The sequence below is a fragment of the Saccopteryx leptura genome, chromosome 3, assembly GCF_036850995.1.
Source record: "Saccopteryx leptura isolate mSacLep1 chromosome 3, mSacLep1_pri_phased_curated, whole genome shotgun sequence".
In the NCBI taxonomy this organism is placed as follows: Eukaryota; Metazoa; Chordata; class Mammalia; order Chiroptera; family Emballonuridae; genus Saccopteryx; species Saccopteryx leptura.
Window position 1 is genome coordinate 5,121,896 of NC_089505.1, and position 19,065 is coordinate 5,140,960.

Genomic DNA, 19,065 nt, shown 5'->3' on the forward strand with positions numbered 1-19,065 from the left:
TTCAGATGATCCATGAACACAGGCAATTCAGCTCATCATTTCTGGGGTGAAGAATGGAAATTTGGAGGGCTGCTGTCTTGCCTTGTCCTAGGTAAACAGCAGGTATCCAAGAGTCTTACCTAAGTTGCTGGGGAAGGAGTTCCTTACAGTGAGCTGTGGCCAGCCACACAGACAGTAGGTCCAGGATCATATGGTTCAGGTAAAATTCAGCATTTTAACCAACCAACCTACAGTCGTGTCAATGTAAAAAAAAAGTTCCAAACCCGTAGAAAATATTTTAAGAGTTTATTTGAGCCAAACTGACATTGCCAGGAAGCAAGATCTCAAATGCTCTGCAGAAGGACAGTTTCTTTTACACCTTTGAAATTAAGGAGGGACCATAGAAAGATTAGATGATGGTGGGAGAAAGCAAGGTGGAGATGGGATTCCAGGACAGCGAAATATATGTGCTCCCTTGAGGGTGGTTTTGCCTTTTGGGGGTCTGGAAAAGGGGATCCTTCTGCCATTTCAAAGGTGTGTTAACCTAGAGCAGGGGTCAGGAACCTATGGCTCGTGAGCCAGATGTGGCTCTTTTGATGGCTGCATCTGGCTCGCAGACAAATCTTTAATAAAAATAATAATAATAATAATGTTAAAAATATAAAACATTCTCATAAATTACAATCCATTCATTTCCTACCGCTCATGTTCATGGTTGTGGGTGGCTGGAGCCAATCACAGCTGTCCTCTGGGACAACATCAAATTTTTATTGGATAATGTGTAACGTACACGGGTTGTTGTATGGCTCTCACGGAATTACATTTTAAAATATGTGGCATTCATGGCTCTCTCAGCCAAAAAGATTCCCGACCCCTGACCTAGATGCGTAAGAACTGTCCACAGGGTTTGCTTAAACCTTTCACTAAAGAACCTCAAGGCCTGGGGCATCACCTGAGATTAGGAATTTATGTTCTGGTCGGCCACAGAACTGGTCCACATTTTCATCCACAGGAGCTACCACGTACTTTTTAATACATCACCTCATTTATTTTCAGCAAAACTCTGTGGACCTCAAGAAGGAATGTATCTGTCAAGAAGGACCCTTCGTGGGTAACTGGGCACAAATTTGTAGCTGGAGGCCACCAGCGTTTGCCTAGAGAGGCCTCTCACGCGTGCATTTCTGATAAAATCTGCGGCCTGAACCTTCAGCCTCCCGCCCTGCACTCCCACTGGCTGAGCTAATCATCCTAGAGGAGTTCCTGATACTGTATTTCCACCAATGGATTAGGACCTGCCCTGTCCAATAGGAACTGTGCAGCTAGAGTCCTCGGTTGCATCTATTCTAACCAATCAGAGTGGATCCATAACGACTTATCAGAATGCATGAAGCCAACCAATCAGGATAGTGCTGTTTTGACCAATCAGACGGTGCCAATTTGGATTCCTTATTTGCATACAAACAGACCAATCAGGAACCAAAGAGGAAACTTGATAAGCAGCAGCTGCTCCCCTTTGTCTCCAGGAATCTGCAGTTTTGGTTGCAGGGGAGGTTGTGTTTTCTTGGTTTGCAAACCGGTCGCCTGACTAAAAGTCTCTACTTTTTCCGCACTCCAGATTGGTGACGTTTGTTGACATTAGGGTGGTGGCAGCAAACTTTTGTTGACACATTTCTTCATCACTGAGAGTTTCATGCTTCCGATGTTTCACCGGCTCCTCCAGGAGGGGCACTGACCCTGAAGCTGCAGCTCTGGCCCCACCCTCCAGGGGACTCTCCAGGGGTCTGTAACTCATTTTGCCTTCACGATTTTGCATTTCAGTTCCTGGAGAGGGACCACCTCCAAGTTGTATGCTTTCATACCCCCCACACCTGGGTGTGGGCTGGAGTGGTCCTCATCTTCAATGCTGTCCACCTAGCAAGATCCTAAACAGAGTCTCACGCAGAGGGAGTGTCGAATAAACGCTCCTGCAAGACAGAAGAGAGGGAAGAGGGCGGGCAGGGGAGAGAATGGGGCAGCCGCGGCAGAGGCCATGGCTCTGGAGGCTGACCCGCTGTCACAGGAACAAGGGAAGAGAACTCCGACATGCAGAGGCAGGAGGAACCCGAGGGTAATGTTATTGGCTCTCACCGCAGAAGTCCCCTTCACTTTGGGCTGAAAGAATAGAAATGACAAACGTCACACTAATGGCCCAACAGTGAACACTTGGCACCTGATGTCTGGTCTTCCACTTGAATTGTTTTGGCCGAAACAAGTCCTGCCGGGCATCCATGGAGTTGAAAATACTCTCCTCCTGCAAGTAGGGACATTGCAGCATGTTGGGTACATGTGGGGAATGTCAGCAAGTTACTGGGACGATTAATGGTCTACTATGAATGAGGAGGCAGAAACAAGACCTTGAAAAACTCCAGTGCAAAATGAAAGGTAGGATAGATGCAGACTGCACGGATGTGCTGGGGCGGAGGGGGGTGCCCTGGGACAGAGCCATGGGGAAAGCACGGACTGCCACGCTGGGCGTGGGCGGGCGGCATCTGCCCACGGGGATATGTCAGAGGCAAACTAATAAACACCAACACTGAGCCGAGGGACAGCTGAGTGTGCCAAGTGTCAGAAGTTGTGAAACATTTCATTCTTCAATATCTATCTTGTTCTCGAGGAAGCAGATTCCTGGGTCCCTGCGGGGTCATGGATAGCAAGAGTCCAGCAGGAGGCTTGCTAATTGGGTTTGGGGCTCTCCTAGGGGGTCTCTAAACACGCAGCCCTGTCCTGGCCAGAGCAGGTTCAGGGCGACAGGGTTCTGGGTCAGGTCGCCTCATTGGTGAACCCAGGTTGCACAGTGGTGAGGGAGGGGCTTGTGTTCACGGATAGATGATCAGGCTGTGAGTTCAGATGCTCCTGCCTGTTACCTGGGAGCTAACTGGCTTCTTTAAGCCTTGGTGTCCTCACTGGTAGAGCAGGAATGTGAGACTCTCTAATGGTATGTGGTGATATTAAAAGAGAAACTGTCAGCTGGGGCTCAGCGTGGCCCCTTGTGCCTGGTGCATATGGGGAGCTCAGTGCTGCTTTACGTCTGATTACAGAACCTCTGGACCTCAGCTCGGAGAGAAGGAAAGCTAGAGCTTTCTGGTGGGGAGTCTGGAGACTCTTTTCTGGTGGGGAGTCTGGAGACTCTTTTCTGGTGGGGAGTCTGGAGACTCTTCCTCCGGCCTGAGCCTGGCATTGGGGGTTTGGTTCTAGACCTGTGTGTTAAAGACGTGGCAGGAATGTCATTGTCCTCAGTGTCTTGCATCCATTTAGGATTCAGGCCCCGAATAGCTTTGTCACACTTTTGGGAATCTTCCCTTAAACACTCCTTTGCGTTCTAAGTTATTTTTTACCGAGAAAGTTGGGATACATTCTGGGTGCTTCCCCTCTGACTTTTCTCTTCTGATATACAGTACCAAGATTTATGGCCTTGCCACATCGGCCTGGCTGCCATGGTACAAATTTCATGAAACTGGTGTTTGTTTGTTTGTTTGTGTGAGAGGAGGGGAGATAGTGAGACAGACTACCGCATGCGCCCTGAGTGGGATCCACCCGGCAAACCCCATCTTGGGCCAATGCTCGAATCATCCAAGCTAATTTTAGTGTCTGAGGCTGGAGCTATCCTCAGTGCCACACCTGAATCAGTAGAGCCACTGGCTGCAGGAGGAGAGAAGGGGAAGGTGGAGAAGTAAAGAAGCAGACAGTTGCCTCTCCTGCGAGCCCTGACCAGCAATCAGACCCAGGATGTCCATATGCCAGGCCGATGCTCTATCCACTGAGCAACTGGCTAGGGCCTCATGAAACTGTTTTATTCTCAGCTATGGCTATGACAAAACAGGGACAGGAAAGGGACGGAAAAAAGACCTCACAAATGTTTTTTACAATGTGATTCTTCTTAAAGATGTCCCTTGCATTGTTGGAACCATAGGGAAGAAACTTTTTTGAAATAGAAAGTGAGACTAAATCAAATCCAACAGCATGATGTTCTGAAATGGGAGATAAAGGAATTTATTACCTTTCCTCTTTGATGACAAATTTTGGACCTCAAAGGCCAAGGAATCATCTCCAAATTTTTACCTTAAAAGTCTATTATTTATACTATTTCTGACTGCTATCATAAAAGGCTTTGAAAAAGGAAAAGAATGAAATGAGCTCACTTTCACACACATGCACATGTGAGCAGACCCGTCACATACATGCACACGTGAGTACACCCTACACATACATACACACGTGAGTACACCCTACACATACATACACACGTGAGTACACCCTACACATACATACACACGTGAGTACACTCTACACATACATGCACACGTGAGCTCACCACCCCACATGCACACGTGAGCACACCGCTCACACACATGCACATGTGCTCACCCCCATACATATGCAGACCTGAGCACACTTTTACACACACACACATGGGCACACACCCCACACATGCTAATATGCACTCCTACATGACATTTAAAAAGGGCTTTTCACTTGGACAGTTTTTGAAAATTATTCATCTTAAAAACAATAAGTAGACTTCTGAGGCTTTATTTCATACCCGAGCTGGTTTTCCTTGGAGAGGTGCTCTACATTATGCATAATCGTTACCTGTCACATTAACAGTTAGTGGAGTGGACAGTCCATGAATAGTTAGTCTTGACTGATAGCTCTCAGCAGCTGATACAGATACAAAGAACTAATGCCCAACCATAGCGAAGACAGCGACGGCAGAAGAGCTGTCCTCAGTGCCTACAGTTTAGCTTAAACAGGTGCAGATGGGGTGTCCAGGTCTGACCACAAGCACCGAGGAGAGGGGCTTGGAGCCCATTCATTCCAGCCACCCCCCTCCTCCCAGAGAGACCCTCTGAGTAAACCAGGCGGAGGGAGCCCCTAATGTTCCTGATATGGGGAGGGGGAGACTATAAACATCATCTTGTGCTTGCTTTAATATAAGTCCAACCATAATGACTAACTCTTCCTTCCATAGAAGCATGTACAATTCAAGTGAGAAAAAAATCTCAACTCTATCAAACAGAAATAAGCTTTCTCTTCCCCTCCCCCCCAAAGTCAGTGGAGAAACGAGGGCTTCCTGCTGGGGGGGCAGCTCAGTTCTCCTTCTCAGTTCCGGGTCCTCGGGTCTCAGTTCCTCTTTCACGGGCCCCGTCTCTTCCTGGACCACTGCGCACTCGGGGCCAGGGCTTCACGGAATGCTGCCATCGAGCTGGGTCCTCTCTTAGCCTGTCCTCAAGCTGCTAACATGGAATGACAACCCCAAGCCTTGTTAAAACGGTGTGGCACTTTGTGTCTTCCCAAGAGGCACCGCGCCGCGTTCTTCCCTGCCCGGGGACCGTCCCAGAGCCTGGCACATTCCAGCAAGATAGGGAGCCCTCCTCCCGGGACTCTGGGTGGGCTGGCTGGCCCCTGCCGGGTGGGACGCAGCAAAGGGACGCTGCGTGTCTGCTGAGGATACTTGGCGTCCTCCGGTTTCCTGCGTCTCCTCTCAGGACGCCCAGTGTGAGGACGCCCAGCAGGCTCAGAGGGGGCTCAGACTCCTCACGCAGAGAGGCAGGTAGACGAGTCCCCGGAAAGGCAGTCGAGTTCACAGCCCCTCTGAGGGAACCCCACACCCGCCTTGGACCCGTCCAGCCGAGGCCCCCACGTCACAAAGCAGAGTCCAGTTGTCCTGTTGTGCTCTGCGCTGATGATCCACAGAATCAGCGAGGATAATGCATGGTGGTCCACGCCACTGGGTTTGGGCAGTCTGTCCCACGGCCTTAGTAACTGGGACAGTGGTTATCAACGGAGAGGACAGACCGACAGACAGACAGAAGGGATAGGGATGGAAGCCAGAATTCCCGGAGGGCAACTGTTTTGCAGATTAACCTCTGAACTGTGGAAACATTTTACATAATTACAAACCAATTTAAATCTCAAAAGGACAACTCCTAATCATGGAAAGCAAAGTGAAAGAGCTGTCAGGACATCCTGAGACAAAAAAACAAACAAAAAAAAACCAAACACCAAAAAAAAAAAACACCCGACCTGCAGAGACACCTGACTTAAATAAATAAAATAAACAGGGCAAACAAGAAAAGGCAGCGGCCCTGGCCGGTTGGCTCAGCGGTAGAACGTCGGCCTGGCGTGCGGGGGACCCGGGTTCGATTCCCGGCCAGGGCACATAGGAGAAGCGCCCATTTGCTTCTCCACCCCTCCCCCCTCCTTCCTCTCTGTCTCTCTCTTCCCCTCCTGCAGCCAAGGCTCCATTGGAGCAAAGATGGCCCGGGCGTTGGGGATGGCTCCTTGGCCTCTGCCCCAGGCGCTAGAGTGGCTCTGGTCGCGGCAGAGCGACGCCCCGGAGGGGCAGAGCATCTCACTGTAGTGGGCAGAGCGTCGCCCCTGGTGGGCGTGCCGGGTGGATCCCGGTCAGGCGCATGCGGGAGTCTGTCTGACTGTCTCTCCCCGTTTCCAACTTCAGAAAAATACAAAAAGAACAAAACAAAACAAAGAAAAGGCAGCAACGTGACCAAGGACGTTTTAATCATAAGAGAAAGATGATGAGGAAGTAAAAATGAAAGACATCAAGAAAGACCTGAAAAATGAAATAGAAGTCTTGTCTTGCTACATTTGAATTGCAGGTGTTCGTAGGAAGACAGGATAGATTTTCTGCAAAATGAAAGAAACCAAGGAACAAAGCTGCCAGACAGAAAGCCTTCTTACTCCACGTTCACCTCTGAAAGGTCCTCCTCGCGATAACCAGCTGAGTGATAACCAGCTCCGTGCCAGCAAACACCAGGACTGTGGTCTCTAACTGCAGATTTCCCTGAAAGGAGCTGGGCTCCTGGGGACCTGGCTGCTTCCCGTCTTGAGATGTTCAAAACGAGCCTGGAAGACACTGTCACAGCAGAGAGCAAGGGGGCTGTCCACACGGTGGGGCTGTGTCCCAAAGGACTCGGAAACCGACTCGAGGGGCCCCCACTGGCAATATATATTAAGTGATTTCTGAGCCTCAGAGAGAATAATAAGTAGGCCGGGCTGAAACACAATCAAATGTGTTCAAATCCATGAGTGCGTAATGACAGCCCCTGGAAAGAAACCCTCGTCGGCCAGCTGCAGGAACTGCAAGGACACCAGCTCACTATTCTGAAGGGCTGGGAGTTGTCTTTCCTTCCTGCAGGACGCGCGCCTCCAGTTCTTCCCATAATTGACGAGGAAACGTCGTCCTTTAGGGAATTCCGGCTGAAACACAGAAGAAGGGATGACAGTATTGTACCATTTAGCAACCTCTCCTCCCTCAGATAATGAACCTGGGCCTTGACCATCAACGAAAGCTAAACTAGTGGATAAAAAGCTCAGAGAAAAATTTGTAATGGGCCCTGGCCAGTTGGCTCAGCGGTAGAGCATCGGCCTGGCGTGCGGGGGACCCGGGTTCGATTCCCGGCCAGGGCACATAGGAGAAGCGCCCATTTGCTTCTCCACCCCCTCTCCTTCCTCTCTCTCTCTTCCCCTCCCGCAGCAAAGGCTCCATTGGAGCAAAGGCCCGGGCGCTGGGGATGGCTCCTTGGCCTCTGCCCCAGGCGCTAGAGTGGCTCTGGTCGCGGCAGAGCGACGCCCCAGAGGGGCAGAGCATCACCCTCTGGTGGGCAGAGCATCGCCCCTGGTGGGCGTGCCGGGTGGATCCCAGTCGGGCGCATGCGGGAGTCTGTCTGACTGTCTCTCCCCGTTTCCAGCTTCAGAAAAATACAAAAAAAAAAAATTTGTAATGGACGGATGGACACGGCGCCCCTTGAAGCCGCGATCTGCGTCAACATCACGGAGAGATGACTGGACACGCCCACCAACTCCCGATCTGGGAGGACAGGAAGCACACCGCGCCTCCCCATGGCGCACCCGGGCCACGGGTCCCGCGTGGCCGAGTAGTCTGCTTTTGGGTTGTTTGATGCTCCAATTTCAGGGCTTCTTCTTTTATAAAATTTCCCTTTTATAATTAAAAATAAAATTCCCCTTTTTATTGTAATGTGTTTGCCTCAAATTCCACATCCGTCAATAGACACCTTGCTACTCCCGACTTATTTTGTAGAAGAAACCTTGGTTCCTCGTAGTGGAAACCTGTCTTTAGAGACCGTGGCCCTGGCGCTCATTGCGACAGGGAAGGTCCCCGCTTCTAGGCCTCCTCAAAGCTAGGAAATCAGTGCCGTCGGTCCACTTGTCTGTTGTAAGGAAAATACATCACGAGTTTGTACTGACATTTATGAATGCGCTTAGGATGAAAGGCCTTTCTTATTTTTGTCTCTCTTTGCATCTCCCTTTGATCTCTTTTCAAGCATTTAATAGGTCACAGATTAAAAAGGGGGGGGGGACTCTATTTAGTCTGAATGCTCAAGGCGTCTTCTTCAAAACACAGCTAGTCATTACGGCCATTCCCCTTTCCCTGGGGCTGGTTCTGGCCCGGGAAGCTAATTAAACCAGGGAATAGTTTACTTGGGCCTGATGCAGACGGCGACTCAGCTTGTCTTAACCAGCCTACGCAACGCTTCTTCATCGTTAACTCCGCCGTCAGCATAATCTTAGGAAGTCTGTGTTGTGGGGCGGTCATTTGGCTGGTCAGGAATATTAACCGGCTGTACCTGTCTATTACTACAACATCAAACACGGCGAGGGAGAGAAAAGATGAAAGTGAACGGGAGGGGGAGTGAAGAATGCCACATCCTGCCAGAGCAGCAGCAGGATGACCGCCGAGAAGTGCCCGGTTGTAAAGGCGGCCACGGGCCACGGCACGCAGACGGAGAGTGCCGGAAGACGTGCGTGTGTCCCAACCTGTGTGTCACTGTCCCTGCGGTCGTGTGAGGTCTTCGTTTAGTTCTGCTGGGAGCTGCTGTCCCTCTGGTACACCAGATCTGATCCATGCCAGCTGTGCAGCGTGGCGTCTGGAGTCAACAATACTGGATTGGATATTTGAAAGTTGCTGGCGCTGGCCAGTGGGCTCAGTGGTAGAGCGTCAGCCTGGTATGTGGAAGTCCCAGGTTTGATTCCCAGCCAGGGCACACAGGAGAAGCGTCCATCTGCTTCTCCACCCTTCCCCCTCTCCTTCCTCTCTGTCTCTCTCTTCCTCTCCCGCAGCCAAGGCTCCATTGGAGCAAAGTTGGCCCGGGTGCTGAAGACGGCTCCATGGCCTCCACCTCAAGTGCTAGAATGGCTCCATGGCCTCCAAATCAGGTGCTGAAATAGTTCAGTTGCTGAGCAACAGAGTAAGGCCCCAGATGGGCAGAGCATCGCCCCCTAGTGGGCTTGCCGGGTGGATCCCAGTTGGGGCTCACGCAGGAGTCTCTGCCTCCCCTCCTCTCACTGAATTAAAAAAATAAAATTACTGAGAGTAGATCTTAAACGTTCTCATCCCAGGATGTATAAAAATGTATAACTAAGTGAGGATGGGTGTCAACTAGACAAACTGTAGCGATCCCTTCACAGTACAGCTGATGCTTGAACAATAATGTTTGAACTGCACGGGCCCACGTTTGTGCCGGTGTTTCTCAGTCAATATTGATAAAAGTATTTTCTCTTCCCTGTGATATTCTTAACATTTTCTTCTTTCCGGCTTCTTTGTGAGGGTACTGTATGTAATAACACAGCCTACAAAAATACGTGTTAATCAGCTGTTTAGGCTATTGGTTGGGCTTCCAGTCACCAGGAGGCTATTAGTGGCTAAGTTTGGGGGAAGTGAAAAGTTATGCACAAACTTTCAACTGCACTGGGGGTCCGCGTCCCTAACCCTCATGTTGTGTAAGAGTCAACTGTGCAGTGTATACAAATATCACATCATTATGTTGTATACCTAAAACTAACAAAATGTTATCGATCAACTCTATCTCAATAAAGAAAGAAAGAAATCCTATCTGACATCCATCAAAGCACACGTCATGCTTGATCTTTTTCTTGCAACCTGACCTCTTCGTCTATCCCTCCCGTTCCCGATCTGAGCTCTCCTTTCTCTCTGACTAAAGCGATTTACAACACACCCTCACACGCTCATTTGATCACTCGCTCACACAGGATGATAAACTCAGGGCAGAGCTGTGTCTTGTAATTCCTTCAGGACACCATTATGCTGTGACGAGGGTGGGCATTTCACAGACACTCGCTAATTCTTTGTTTTAGAACCGGCTTTATCCACTCAGCAAAAGCAATTCTTCCACAGATATATATCCCTCTGTATGGGCTAAAATATATATATACCGTTTTGAATTCTGAATTAGAAAGCATTTCACTTTAATTATCTAATTTAGTCTCCTGACAACCCCGTAAGTAGACAAAGCAGGTGTTTGTGCCCATTTCCCAGGGGAGGGAAGGGAGGCCGTGAGGAGCTCAGCGCCTGTGGAAGGAGTCAGCTCCTCCGTGGGTGAGCCTGGTGCCCTGGGTCCTCATAGGCCTTTCTTCCCCAAAACCACAGGGGTTCTAGAAACTATCTAAGAAATGTTACCTAAACCTTGGAAATAATGCAAAAGGGTGATTACAGGTCCTGCCAATGTCTCCCAGAACATCATTTTACAGGCCCAGCTGAGGATTCCTTTATTCTCTATGGTAGCAGTCCTCAAAACGTTTTGGTCTCACGATCCCTTATAGACCCTTAAAATTACTGAGGACTCCCAAGAATTTTTGTTTGTATGTGCTATATTTGACAATAGTCACCTTATTTGAAATTAAAACAAAAAACATTAAACACATTTATTAATTCAAAAATAAGGGTAAGTCCATTATGTATGAACATAAATGACATATTTTTAATAAAAATTAAATTTTCCAAAACAAAAACAATTTAGTGGGAAGAGTAGCATTGTTCTTACGTTACTGTAAATCACCTTAATGTCTGCTTTAGTGGAAGAAAATAGGAGTCTTGTGTTTGCTTCTGTATTCAGTCTGTTGCAAACAGGTTGCTTGTTAAAGTTTACAGAGAAAGTTCAGCCTCGTACTGATATGCAGTTGGTAAGGGGAAGACTATTTACAGCCTTTTAGATGCTAGACAAGAACTTTAAAATTTATAAAAATATCAGCAGGAATGTGGAACCTGGAACTACAGCAACGAACTCTTTGCAGGCTGACCACTTAGGATCCACTGCTCCCCCAGGAATTTGAATCTATCTTCTGTCCGCACGCACCCGTTTACACACTCTGTTACCGTGTACACACACATGTATGTACATGCTCTCTCGGTGAGTGTGCACACACAGGTATACGTACAGACTCTGATCATGTGCACACATACACACACATGTATGTACATGCTCTGCGCACACGTGTACATGCTTTCTATGAATGTGCACGCACTCTGTGACCGTGCACACAAACGCAAGCACATGTATGTATGTGCTCTCGGTAAGCGCGCACACATGCGTGCATGCACACACATTTTCGCCCACATCTTGAAAAGTGGGTGTCAGCACGTGTGGCTGAACAAGCAGCACATCCGTGCACACAGGAACCATTCCAGTCCCTCTAATACCCAGTGTGGCCCCCCTCCCCGCCCCGCGCGCCTCCCGCTCGGCTCTCAGAGCCCCTCAATGTATTTCTGTATGCAACTGTGTTCACGACGCGTCAGCTGCGGCGTCGTCAACCCGCCCGGCGCCCCAGCCCCACCCGACAGCCGTGCAACAAGCTTCCGGCTGCGGTCTCCACAGAGCCAAGGGCAGAGGGCCTTGCCACACCGAGGCCACACCTCCGCACCGGAGGCCCCGCCCCCGCCCCGAGGCCACGCCCCGAGCCTCCCTTAGCCCCTCCCAGGGAGGGGAGCGCCAGAAGGCCGGACTTGCGCCTCGACCCTCAATGCTCCCGCCTCCGGAAACCCTGGAGCCCCGCTGCTCAGGACCCGCCCTCTAGCCCTACCCCCTGCGGCCCCACCTCCGGCGTCGCTACGAGGCCCCGCCCGCTCCTCGAGGATCCGCCCCTAGACCGCTCACGCCCGAGGCCCCGCTCTCGCGTCCGCCCGTCCCTAGGCCCCGCCCACACCCGAGGCCCCGCCCACGCCTACGCCCGCCGCGAGGCCCCGTCCCCAAGGTGAAGTCGGGCTGCACGCCGGCGTGGGGGCGTGGCCAGGGCCGGGGGCGTGGCCTCCGCGGCGCTCCGCGCGGGATCTGCGGCGGCCGTTGGCCGTTGGCGCGGCTTGGGCGGTTGTCTTGGAGAAGCAAGATGGCGGCGACGGCGGCCGCAGTGGTGGCCGAGGAGGACACGGAGCTGCGGGACCTGCTGGTGCAGACGCTGGAGAACAGCGGAGTCCTGAACCGCATCAAGGTGAGGCGGGAGGCCGGGCCCGGCCTGGCGCGGCGTGGGGTCGCCGGCCGAGCGTGCGGCCGCAGGGCCTGCGTGGACGGCGGGCGTCACGAAGGGACGCGGGGTGCGCGGGGCTGGACCCCCGGGCGTGATCGGGAGCCGCGGGCGGGTCGGGGCGGGCGGCTTCGGGGTCCCGGCCGCCCCCGGGAGACCCCGGCTGCCCAGATGGCAGCGGCGGCGGGACGCCGGCTCGGCCCGGGGGTGGGCGATCGGGGTGGACGGCGCCTCCCGCCGCGGCGCCCTCGCCCGCACCTGCCCGCGAGCATCACTGTCCGGCCGGGGTGGGGGCGGCCCCGTGGGACCCGCGTCTGTGCCCGGCCGTGCCGGGAGCGCTGCCTGGACGCAGGGTTTCTCCCTCTTCTTTTCCAGGCTGAGCTCCGAGCAGCCGTGTTTCTTGCCCTGGAGGAGCAAGAGAAGGTCGAGGTACGGAATCGATATCTTTCTCTGTGACCGTGTTCGCCTCCGTTGACCCTCTTGATGCCTTGAAAACCATCGGGAAATGCTCCTCATTGCCGAGTGCAGACGGGGGTCATGATGAAACTTTACTGTAGGAAGAGGGTCAGAACTGCTCTGTGCGCGGTTCAGAGTTTTGAAACGATGTAAGAGAAGTTGAGGGGCCACAGGGACTCCGGGGCCAGGACCAAGGCTTCTCGGCGGTCCCTGGCGGTCCCCGGCGGTCCCTGGCGGTGCCTGGCGGTGCCTGGCGGTGCCTGGCGGTGCCTGGCGGTCCCCGGCGGTGCCTGGCGGTGCCCGGCGGTCCCTGGCGGTCCCCGGTGGTCCCCGGCGGTGCCCGGCGGTCCCCGGAGGTGCCCGGCGGTGCCCGGCGGTTCCTGGCGGTGCCTGGAGGTGCCTGGCGGTCCCTGGCGGTCCCCGGTGGTCCCCGGCGGTGCCTGGCGGTGCCCGGCGGTCCCCGGAGGTGCCTGGCGGTCCCCGGCGGTGCCTGGCGGTCCCCGGCGGTGCCTGGCGGTGCCCGGCGGTCCCTGGCGGTCCCGGGCGGTCCCTGGAGGTGCCCGGCGGTCCCTGGCGGTGCCCGGCGGTCCCTGGCGGTGCCCGGCGGTGCCTGCGGTCCCTGGCGGTGCCCGGCGGTCCCTGGAGGTGCCCGGCGGTCCCTGGAGGTGCCTGGCGGTGCCTGGCGGTGCCCGGCGGTGCCTGGCGGTCCCCGGCGGTCCCTGGCGGTGCCTGGCGGTCCCCGGCGGTGCCCGGCGGTCCCTGGCGGTCCCTGGAGGTGCCTGGCGGTGCCCGGCGGTCCCTGGCGGTCCCTGGAGGTGCCTGGAGGTCCCTGGCGGGTAGCAGGTCGGGGAGGTGTCGGAGGAAATGGCCCCATTCCCAGGATGCACCGCAGGCCCCGGGCACCTGCAGTGATGCCCGTGCGCGCCGTGAACCCGCCCGGTGGGGACGATGCTGTGCGCCTTTCCCCACGCTGCCGACACCCCCACCCGCCGGCGGTTTTCAAATCACGCAGCCTTTCTTCCTGTCGAAAGACCAGCGCACTTGTCCGCGTTTAAGTCGGTGTCGTGTTTTCTGTACCCCGAGTCCTGCCACCGTCCTGAGGGAACCCCTCCATAGCCATCGTCTTCTGCCTCCTCGGTGACAGACCGCTGTCCTCTGCTGTCCCCTCTTTAGACCCGGATGCTGCTGCGCTTCCCCTCTGTGGAGCTCTGCGACTTGGCTCTGCGTTGGTCCAGCGTCAGTTTCCTCTTGGCCGCCTCCCGGTCTGGACCGGTCTGAACCCCATGGTGCATGCTTTGAGAGTCTCGTCTTCCGGCCATACATGGTCTGGGAAGAAAGGTCTTAATGGTCGTTTAAGTCAGCAAACTGACTCCCTCGTTTGTGATGCGCGCTCAAAGTCACCCAAGCCAATGCCACTGAGTGGTGGGTACCACCCTAGCGAGGTCCTTCCACCTTCCTCTCCACGGAGCGCAGCACCATGAAGTCCTGGCCCTGAGTCCTCCCCCAGACAAAGCTCCCGGGCTGTGCAGGTCTGTGCGCACCTGCGTGCAGTCTCCCCTCCCGCCTTAGGGGAGGGGGCTGGGCCGGCCGGGCCCTTCTCTGGGCTTGCCCTGCTCTGGGCCTGCCCTGCTCTGGGCCTGCCCTGCTCTGGGCCTGCCCTCCTCTGGGCCTGCCCTGCTCTGGGCCTGCCCTCCTCTGGGCCTGCCCTGCTCTGGGCCTGCCCTCCTCTGGGCCTGCCCTTCTCTGGGCTTGCCCTCAGGGTACCGTCAGCTCCTCGGTGAGTTGCTGTGTCTCTGCCTCACCCTTGCTGTTGGCTCGTCTCTGGAGCTGGACATGTGTCCCTCTGACGCGTGGTCCACTTTTAACACCAGTCTTTCCCTCTCACAGACCAGTGTTGTGTGGCTTACACTGTTTACGTCCCAGTGCCGTCTGACACGTGACATCTTTGAGGCCGTTGCCACTGCTCCTGAGAGTTCTTCTGCTGCGGTCGAGGAGAGCCCAGCTGAGTACACCTTAGTTCTGACCTGCCAAGGTTACTTTGTGGCACTGGACGTTCTTAATTCCTCCTTCCTTCCTGAAAACCTGTTTGACTTTGGGGATTTTTTCTGTTGTTTCCTTCGAGCACTCCTCGGTTTCTCAGCACGCTCTCCCTCCTGCTCACCCCTGAAACGGTGCAGTGTCCTGTAGCGGTCATTCTGTGTCCTCTCCCGAGTGACCGCAGCCACGCCAGCAGCTTCAGCCCTGTGTCTTGGGTCTGTGCCGCCCTCCTGAGCTCCAGACCTGTGTGTCACCCCAGCTGCTCGCCTGATCTTAGGCACAGGCTCCGGTCCTCAGCCAAGCAGGAAAGCTGAGCGGCCCTGCTCTCCTTTCCACAGGCCCCGTTTGGTTCTGTCGGGTCTGTACTGAGCCGTCGGAGGAGCTTCTGGCCGCCTCTGCTAGTTCTCTCTCTAGATGGCTTTCCCTCCCGCTGTCCTCTGCTGCCCCTCACACCGTCCTGGTTCTGTCGGGTCTGTACTGAGCCGTCGGAGGAGCTTCTGGCCGCCTCTGCTAGTTCTCTCTCTAGATGGCTTTCCCTCCCGCTGTCCTCTGCTGCCCCTCACACCGTCCTGAAGGCTCCGTCCATGTTGCCCCCGGCTGGCCTGTTCATAGTACACACTGCAGCTCGCTCTCCATTGTCCTTAACTGTTTCAGTTGACTCAGGGTCTTAAAATTTCCTAGGTCAGCCTACTGAGGACCTTTATGATGTTTACCTTTCTGGTTCTTTTTGAGTTTTCTTTACGGATGTGTAATTGACCTGTATATATTCAGTATATTTAAAATATGTAAGTTTAACATTATAACCCACTTATGCATCTGTGGAACAGTCAAGATAGTGAACACTCCACGACTCTCCAGTGTCCTCCAGCCTCTGCAGGTGTTTTGTGGCCCCTCCCCCAGCCTGGGTGTGTTGCTGAACACAGCCAAGTGTGTTCAGCAGCGTGAAAGCTGCAGTCACACTGTGCACACTCTTCTTTCTGTCTGGTGGCATTTATTCAGCATAACGTAAGGTTCGTTCACGGGGCCATCTGTGTTAGGGGTGGTCCGGTGGGTCCCTGGGCGGTGTCCGTTGTGAACACATGTGTGACGGGTTAGTCGTTCCCCTGCAGGTGGATGTTCACGGGGCCATCTGTGTTAGGGGTGGTCCGGTGGGTCCCTGGGCGGTGTTCCGTTGTGAACACACGTGTGACGGGTTGGTCGTTCCCCTGCAGGTGGATGTTCATGGGGCCGTCTGTGTTAGGGGTGGTCCGGTGGGTCCCTGGGCTTTGTTCCGTGTGAACACACGTGTGACGGGTTGGTCGTTCCCCTGCAGGTGGATGTTCACGGGGCCATCTGTGTTAGGGGTGGTCCGGTGGGTCCCTGGGCGGTGTCCGTTGTGAACACATGTGTGACGGGTTAGTCGTTCCCCTGCAGGTGGATGTTCACGGGGCCATCTGTGTTAGGGGTGGTCCGGTGGGTCCCTGGGCGGTGTTCCGTTGTGAACACACGTGTGACGGGTTAGTTGTTCCCCTGCAGGTGGATGTTGGGTGGTTTCCAGCTCTCAGCTCGTATAACGAAGGCTGCTGTGGGCATTCGTGTGCGTGTTTGTTGCTGGCGCTGGGCCTTCTCTGCTCTCGAGGAAGCAGCTCGGAGGTGGATGGCGCGGCAGGGGCATCTTTAACTTGAAACACTCCGACCGCCTTCCAGAGGGGGTCCCGTTTCACACCAGCCAGGTGTGAGGCCGCCACAGTGGCTGTGATCATGTGGACTGCCTAAAGAAGCTCTGATGTGCTTTTTCTGTGTTTATTCAAATAAACGTCTAATGGCAAGGTGAAGTTGGCCTAAGCACTACGTAAGGTCATTTCACCTATTGCAGATGGACGGGGGACAGCAGGTGTGTAACTGAAGTCCTGTTCGTAGAAACTGGCATAAATGTAGATAGCAAGGTGACAAGGTCAAACTTCAGAGAGTTGAAATAATAACCAGTTGTTTGGTTTTTTTTGTATTTTTCTGAAGTTGGAAACGGGGAGGCAATCAGACAGACTCCCGCATGCGCCCGACCGGGATCCACCCGGCATGCCCTCCAGGGGGCAATACTCTGCCCATCTGGGGTGTTGTTCTGTTATATCCAGAGCCATTCTAGCACCTGAGGCAGAGGCCATGGAGCCATCCTCAGTGCCCAGGCCAACTTTGCTCCAATGGAGCCTCAGCTGCGGGAGGGGAAGAGAGAGACAGAGAGGAAGGAGAGGGGGAGGGGTGGAGAAGCAGATGGGCACTTCTCCTGTGTGCCCTGGCCGGGAATTGAACCCGGGACTCCTGCACGCCAGGCCAACGCTCTACCACTGAGCCAACCGGCCAGGACCATAACCAGTTGTTTTTATCATATAAGTAAATTTAATATTACATAGGAGTATTTGAAGATCTGGCTTCTAAAGCCGTTTATTAAGCATTTTATAAAACATTTAAAAATGAATGTAAGTCTTCTTTATGGTTTTGTTTTATTAACTTTGAGATATGATTAAGTAGCATAAAACAGTTCTATTAGTAATCAATACATGTGGAGTGGGGGTAACCATAATTTTATGTGTAACAGTATTTTGCTTACATCTTTGCTGGGAAATTATACTTTAATCCACACTTTGTAGTTGTTCTTATGATAAACACATGACACTTAACAATATTTCTTTTTTTTTTTTTAACAGAACAAAACTCCTTTAGTCAATGAGAGCCTGAAAAAGTTTTTAAATACAAAAGATGGTAAGATGTTCTGCTTGTTTTTGCTCATTTTGTCCATCTGAATTTTTAAAGCTTGACTTCATTTGGAAGAAATCAGGAATTTAAGATTATTTTTTGAAGGCTGTGATTCTTCTAGGTCTTTATTTTAAAGTTGTATTTTTTTGGGCGACTATTAAGTTGCTTTAAATATTGGTAACAGGAAATTGTTGGGCAAAACCAGTTTTACTATAATCTGCAGAATACTTTAACCCATTTATGACCTGTCACGTTGTGTCACTGACGGTTACTGCCAGGTTGAGGACCCTTGTGAAAAAATGGGAAGACCAGAATTGTCATTACTTAAATGTATTATTCAAAGAAGAATTTGTAATTAAATGGTTTAGACCAGGGGTCGGGAACCTATGGCTCGCGAGCCAGATGTGGCTCTTTTGATGGCTGCATCTGGCTCGCAGACAAATCTTTAATAAATAAAATAATAACATTAAAAATAGAAAACATTCTCATGTATTACAATCCATTCATTTCCTACCACTCATGTTCATGGTTGCGGGTGGCTGGAGCCAATCACAGCTGTCCTCTGGGACAACACCAAATTTTTATTGGATAATGCGTAAGGTACACGGGTCGTTGTATGGCTATCACTGAATTACATTTTAAAATATGTGGCGTTCATGGCTCTCTCAGCCAAAAAGGTTCCCGACCCCTGGTTTGACGCTCTTTGTCCCGTTAATTTAGATTCTGCGGGCTCAGTGTTGGTGAAGAGGTGAGGTGAGGTGAGGTGAGGTTCGCCAGGACTTGCTCACGTCTCTCTCGCTCTTTGCAGGCCGGCTGGTGGCTAGTCTGGTGGTAGAATTTCTCCAGTTCTTTAATCTTGACTTCACCTTGGCCGTTTTCCAACCCGAAACCAGCACAGTAAGAATGATGGTTTTTCCATCACCGTTGAAATACAAATGAGTTCATAATTATAAGCTGAAAGTTAACAGTAATTGACAATTTGTAGCATCTTGCATTGTGGCAGTTTTTGTCATTGTCTGTTTCTCTTAAACACCATTTGAGCTGTTGGCTGGCACCAGACCAGGGTCCTGCTTTATTTAACTTGAGAGGAGTCTCATGGCAAAGCGAATGTGTTATGTTGGACTATATCTGTTAGTGTAGACTTTGAACATAGGGACTGGTGAAAGAGTACATAATTTTAAAAAATTGACTCTTGCATCTCCCATATGCAAAATTCCAAACAGAAATTTGCTCATGTTGCCAGTGGCATTGTATCTTATGTGTTTACGTCACACCAAGTAGCTCTGATTCCTGTAGGGAAAAAACCGTTAAAGTCGTGGGTGTTGAGTCCATTATTCCATTCGTTGGGTGTGTATTGGGGAATAAGCCTCCGGTAGGCGTGAATGGCCCCTTTCAGACCTCCCTCCTCAGGGCTGTGTGTGTGTGTGTGTAATTTTAAAAAATGGTCATTTTATTCATTAGAAGAACAGTCTCTGAGTTTAGAGATGTCTTTACATTCTGAAAATACCTTTCTTTAAACTCTGGAAGTAA

At 52.4% G+C, this 19,065-nt stretch overlaps 1 protein-coding gene across 2 annotated transcripts in view; it reads left to right on the forward strand.

Moving 5' to 3' along the window:
• The first annotated feature begins 12,069 nt into the window (after positions 1 to 12,069).
• CEP43 (centrosomal protein 43) overlaps positions 12,070 to 19,065 on the forward strand; it is a 28,016-nt gene continuing 21,020 nt past the window's right edge. For both annotated transcript variants that reach the window (XM_066372875.1, XM_066372876.1), the window contains exons 1-4: positions 12,070 to 12,279; positions 12,688 to 12,741; positions 17,487 to 17,541; positions 18,344 to 18,432. In XM_066372875.1, the coding sequence (XP_066228972.1) occupies positions 12,178 to 12,279; positions 12,688 to 12,741; positions 17,487 to 17,541; positions 18,344 to 18,432 (300 nt within the window). In that variant the 5' untranslated portion in view covers positions 12,070 to 12,177. The remainder of the gene's footprint in view (positions 12,280 to 12,687; positions 12,742 to 17,486; positions 17,542 to 18,343; positions 18,433 to 19,065) is intronic.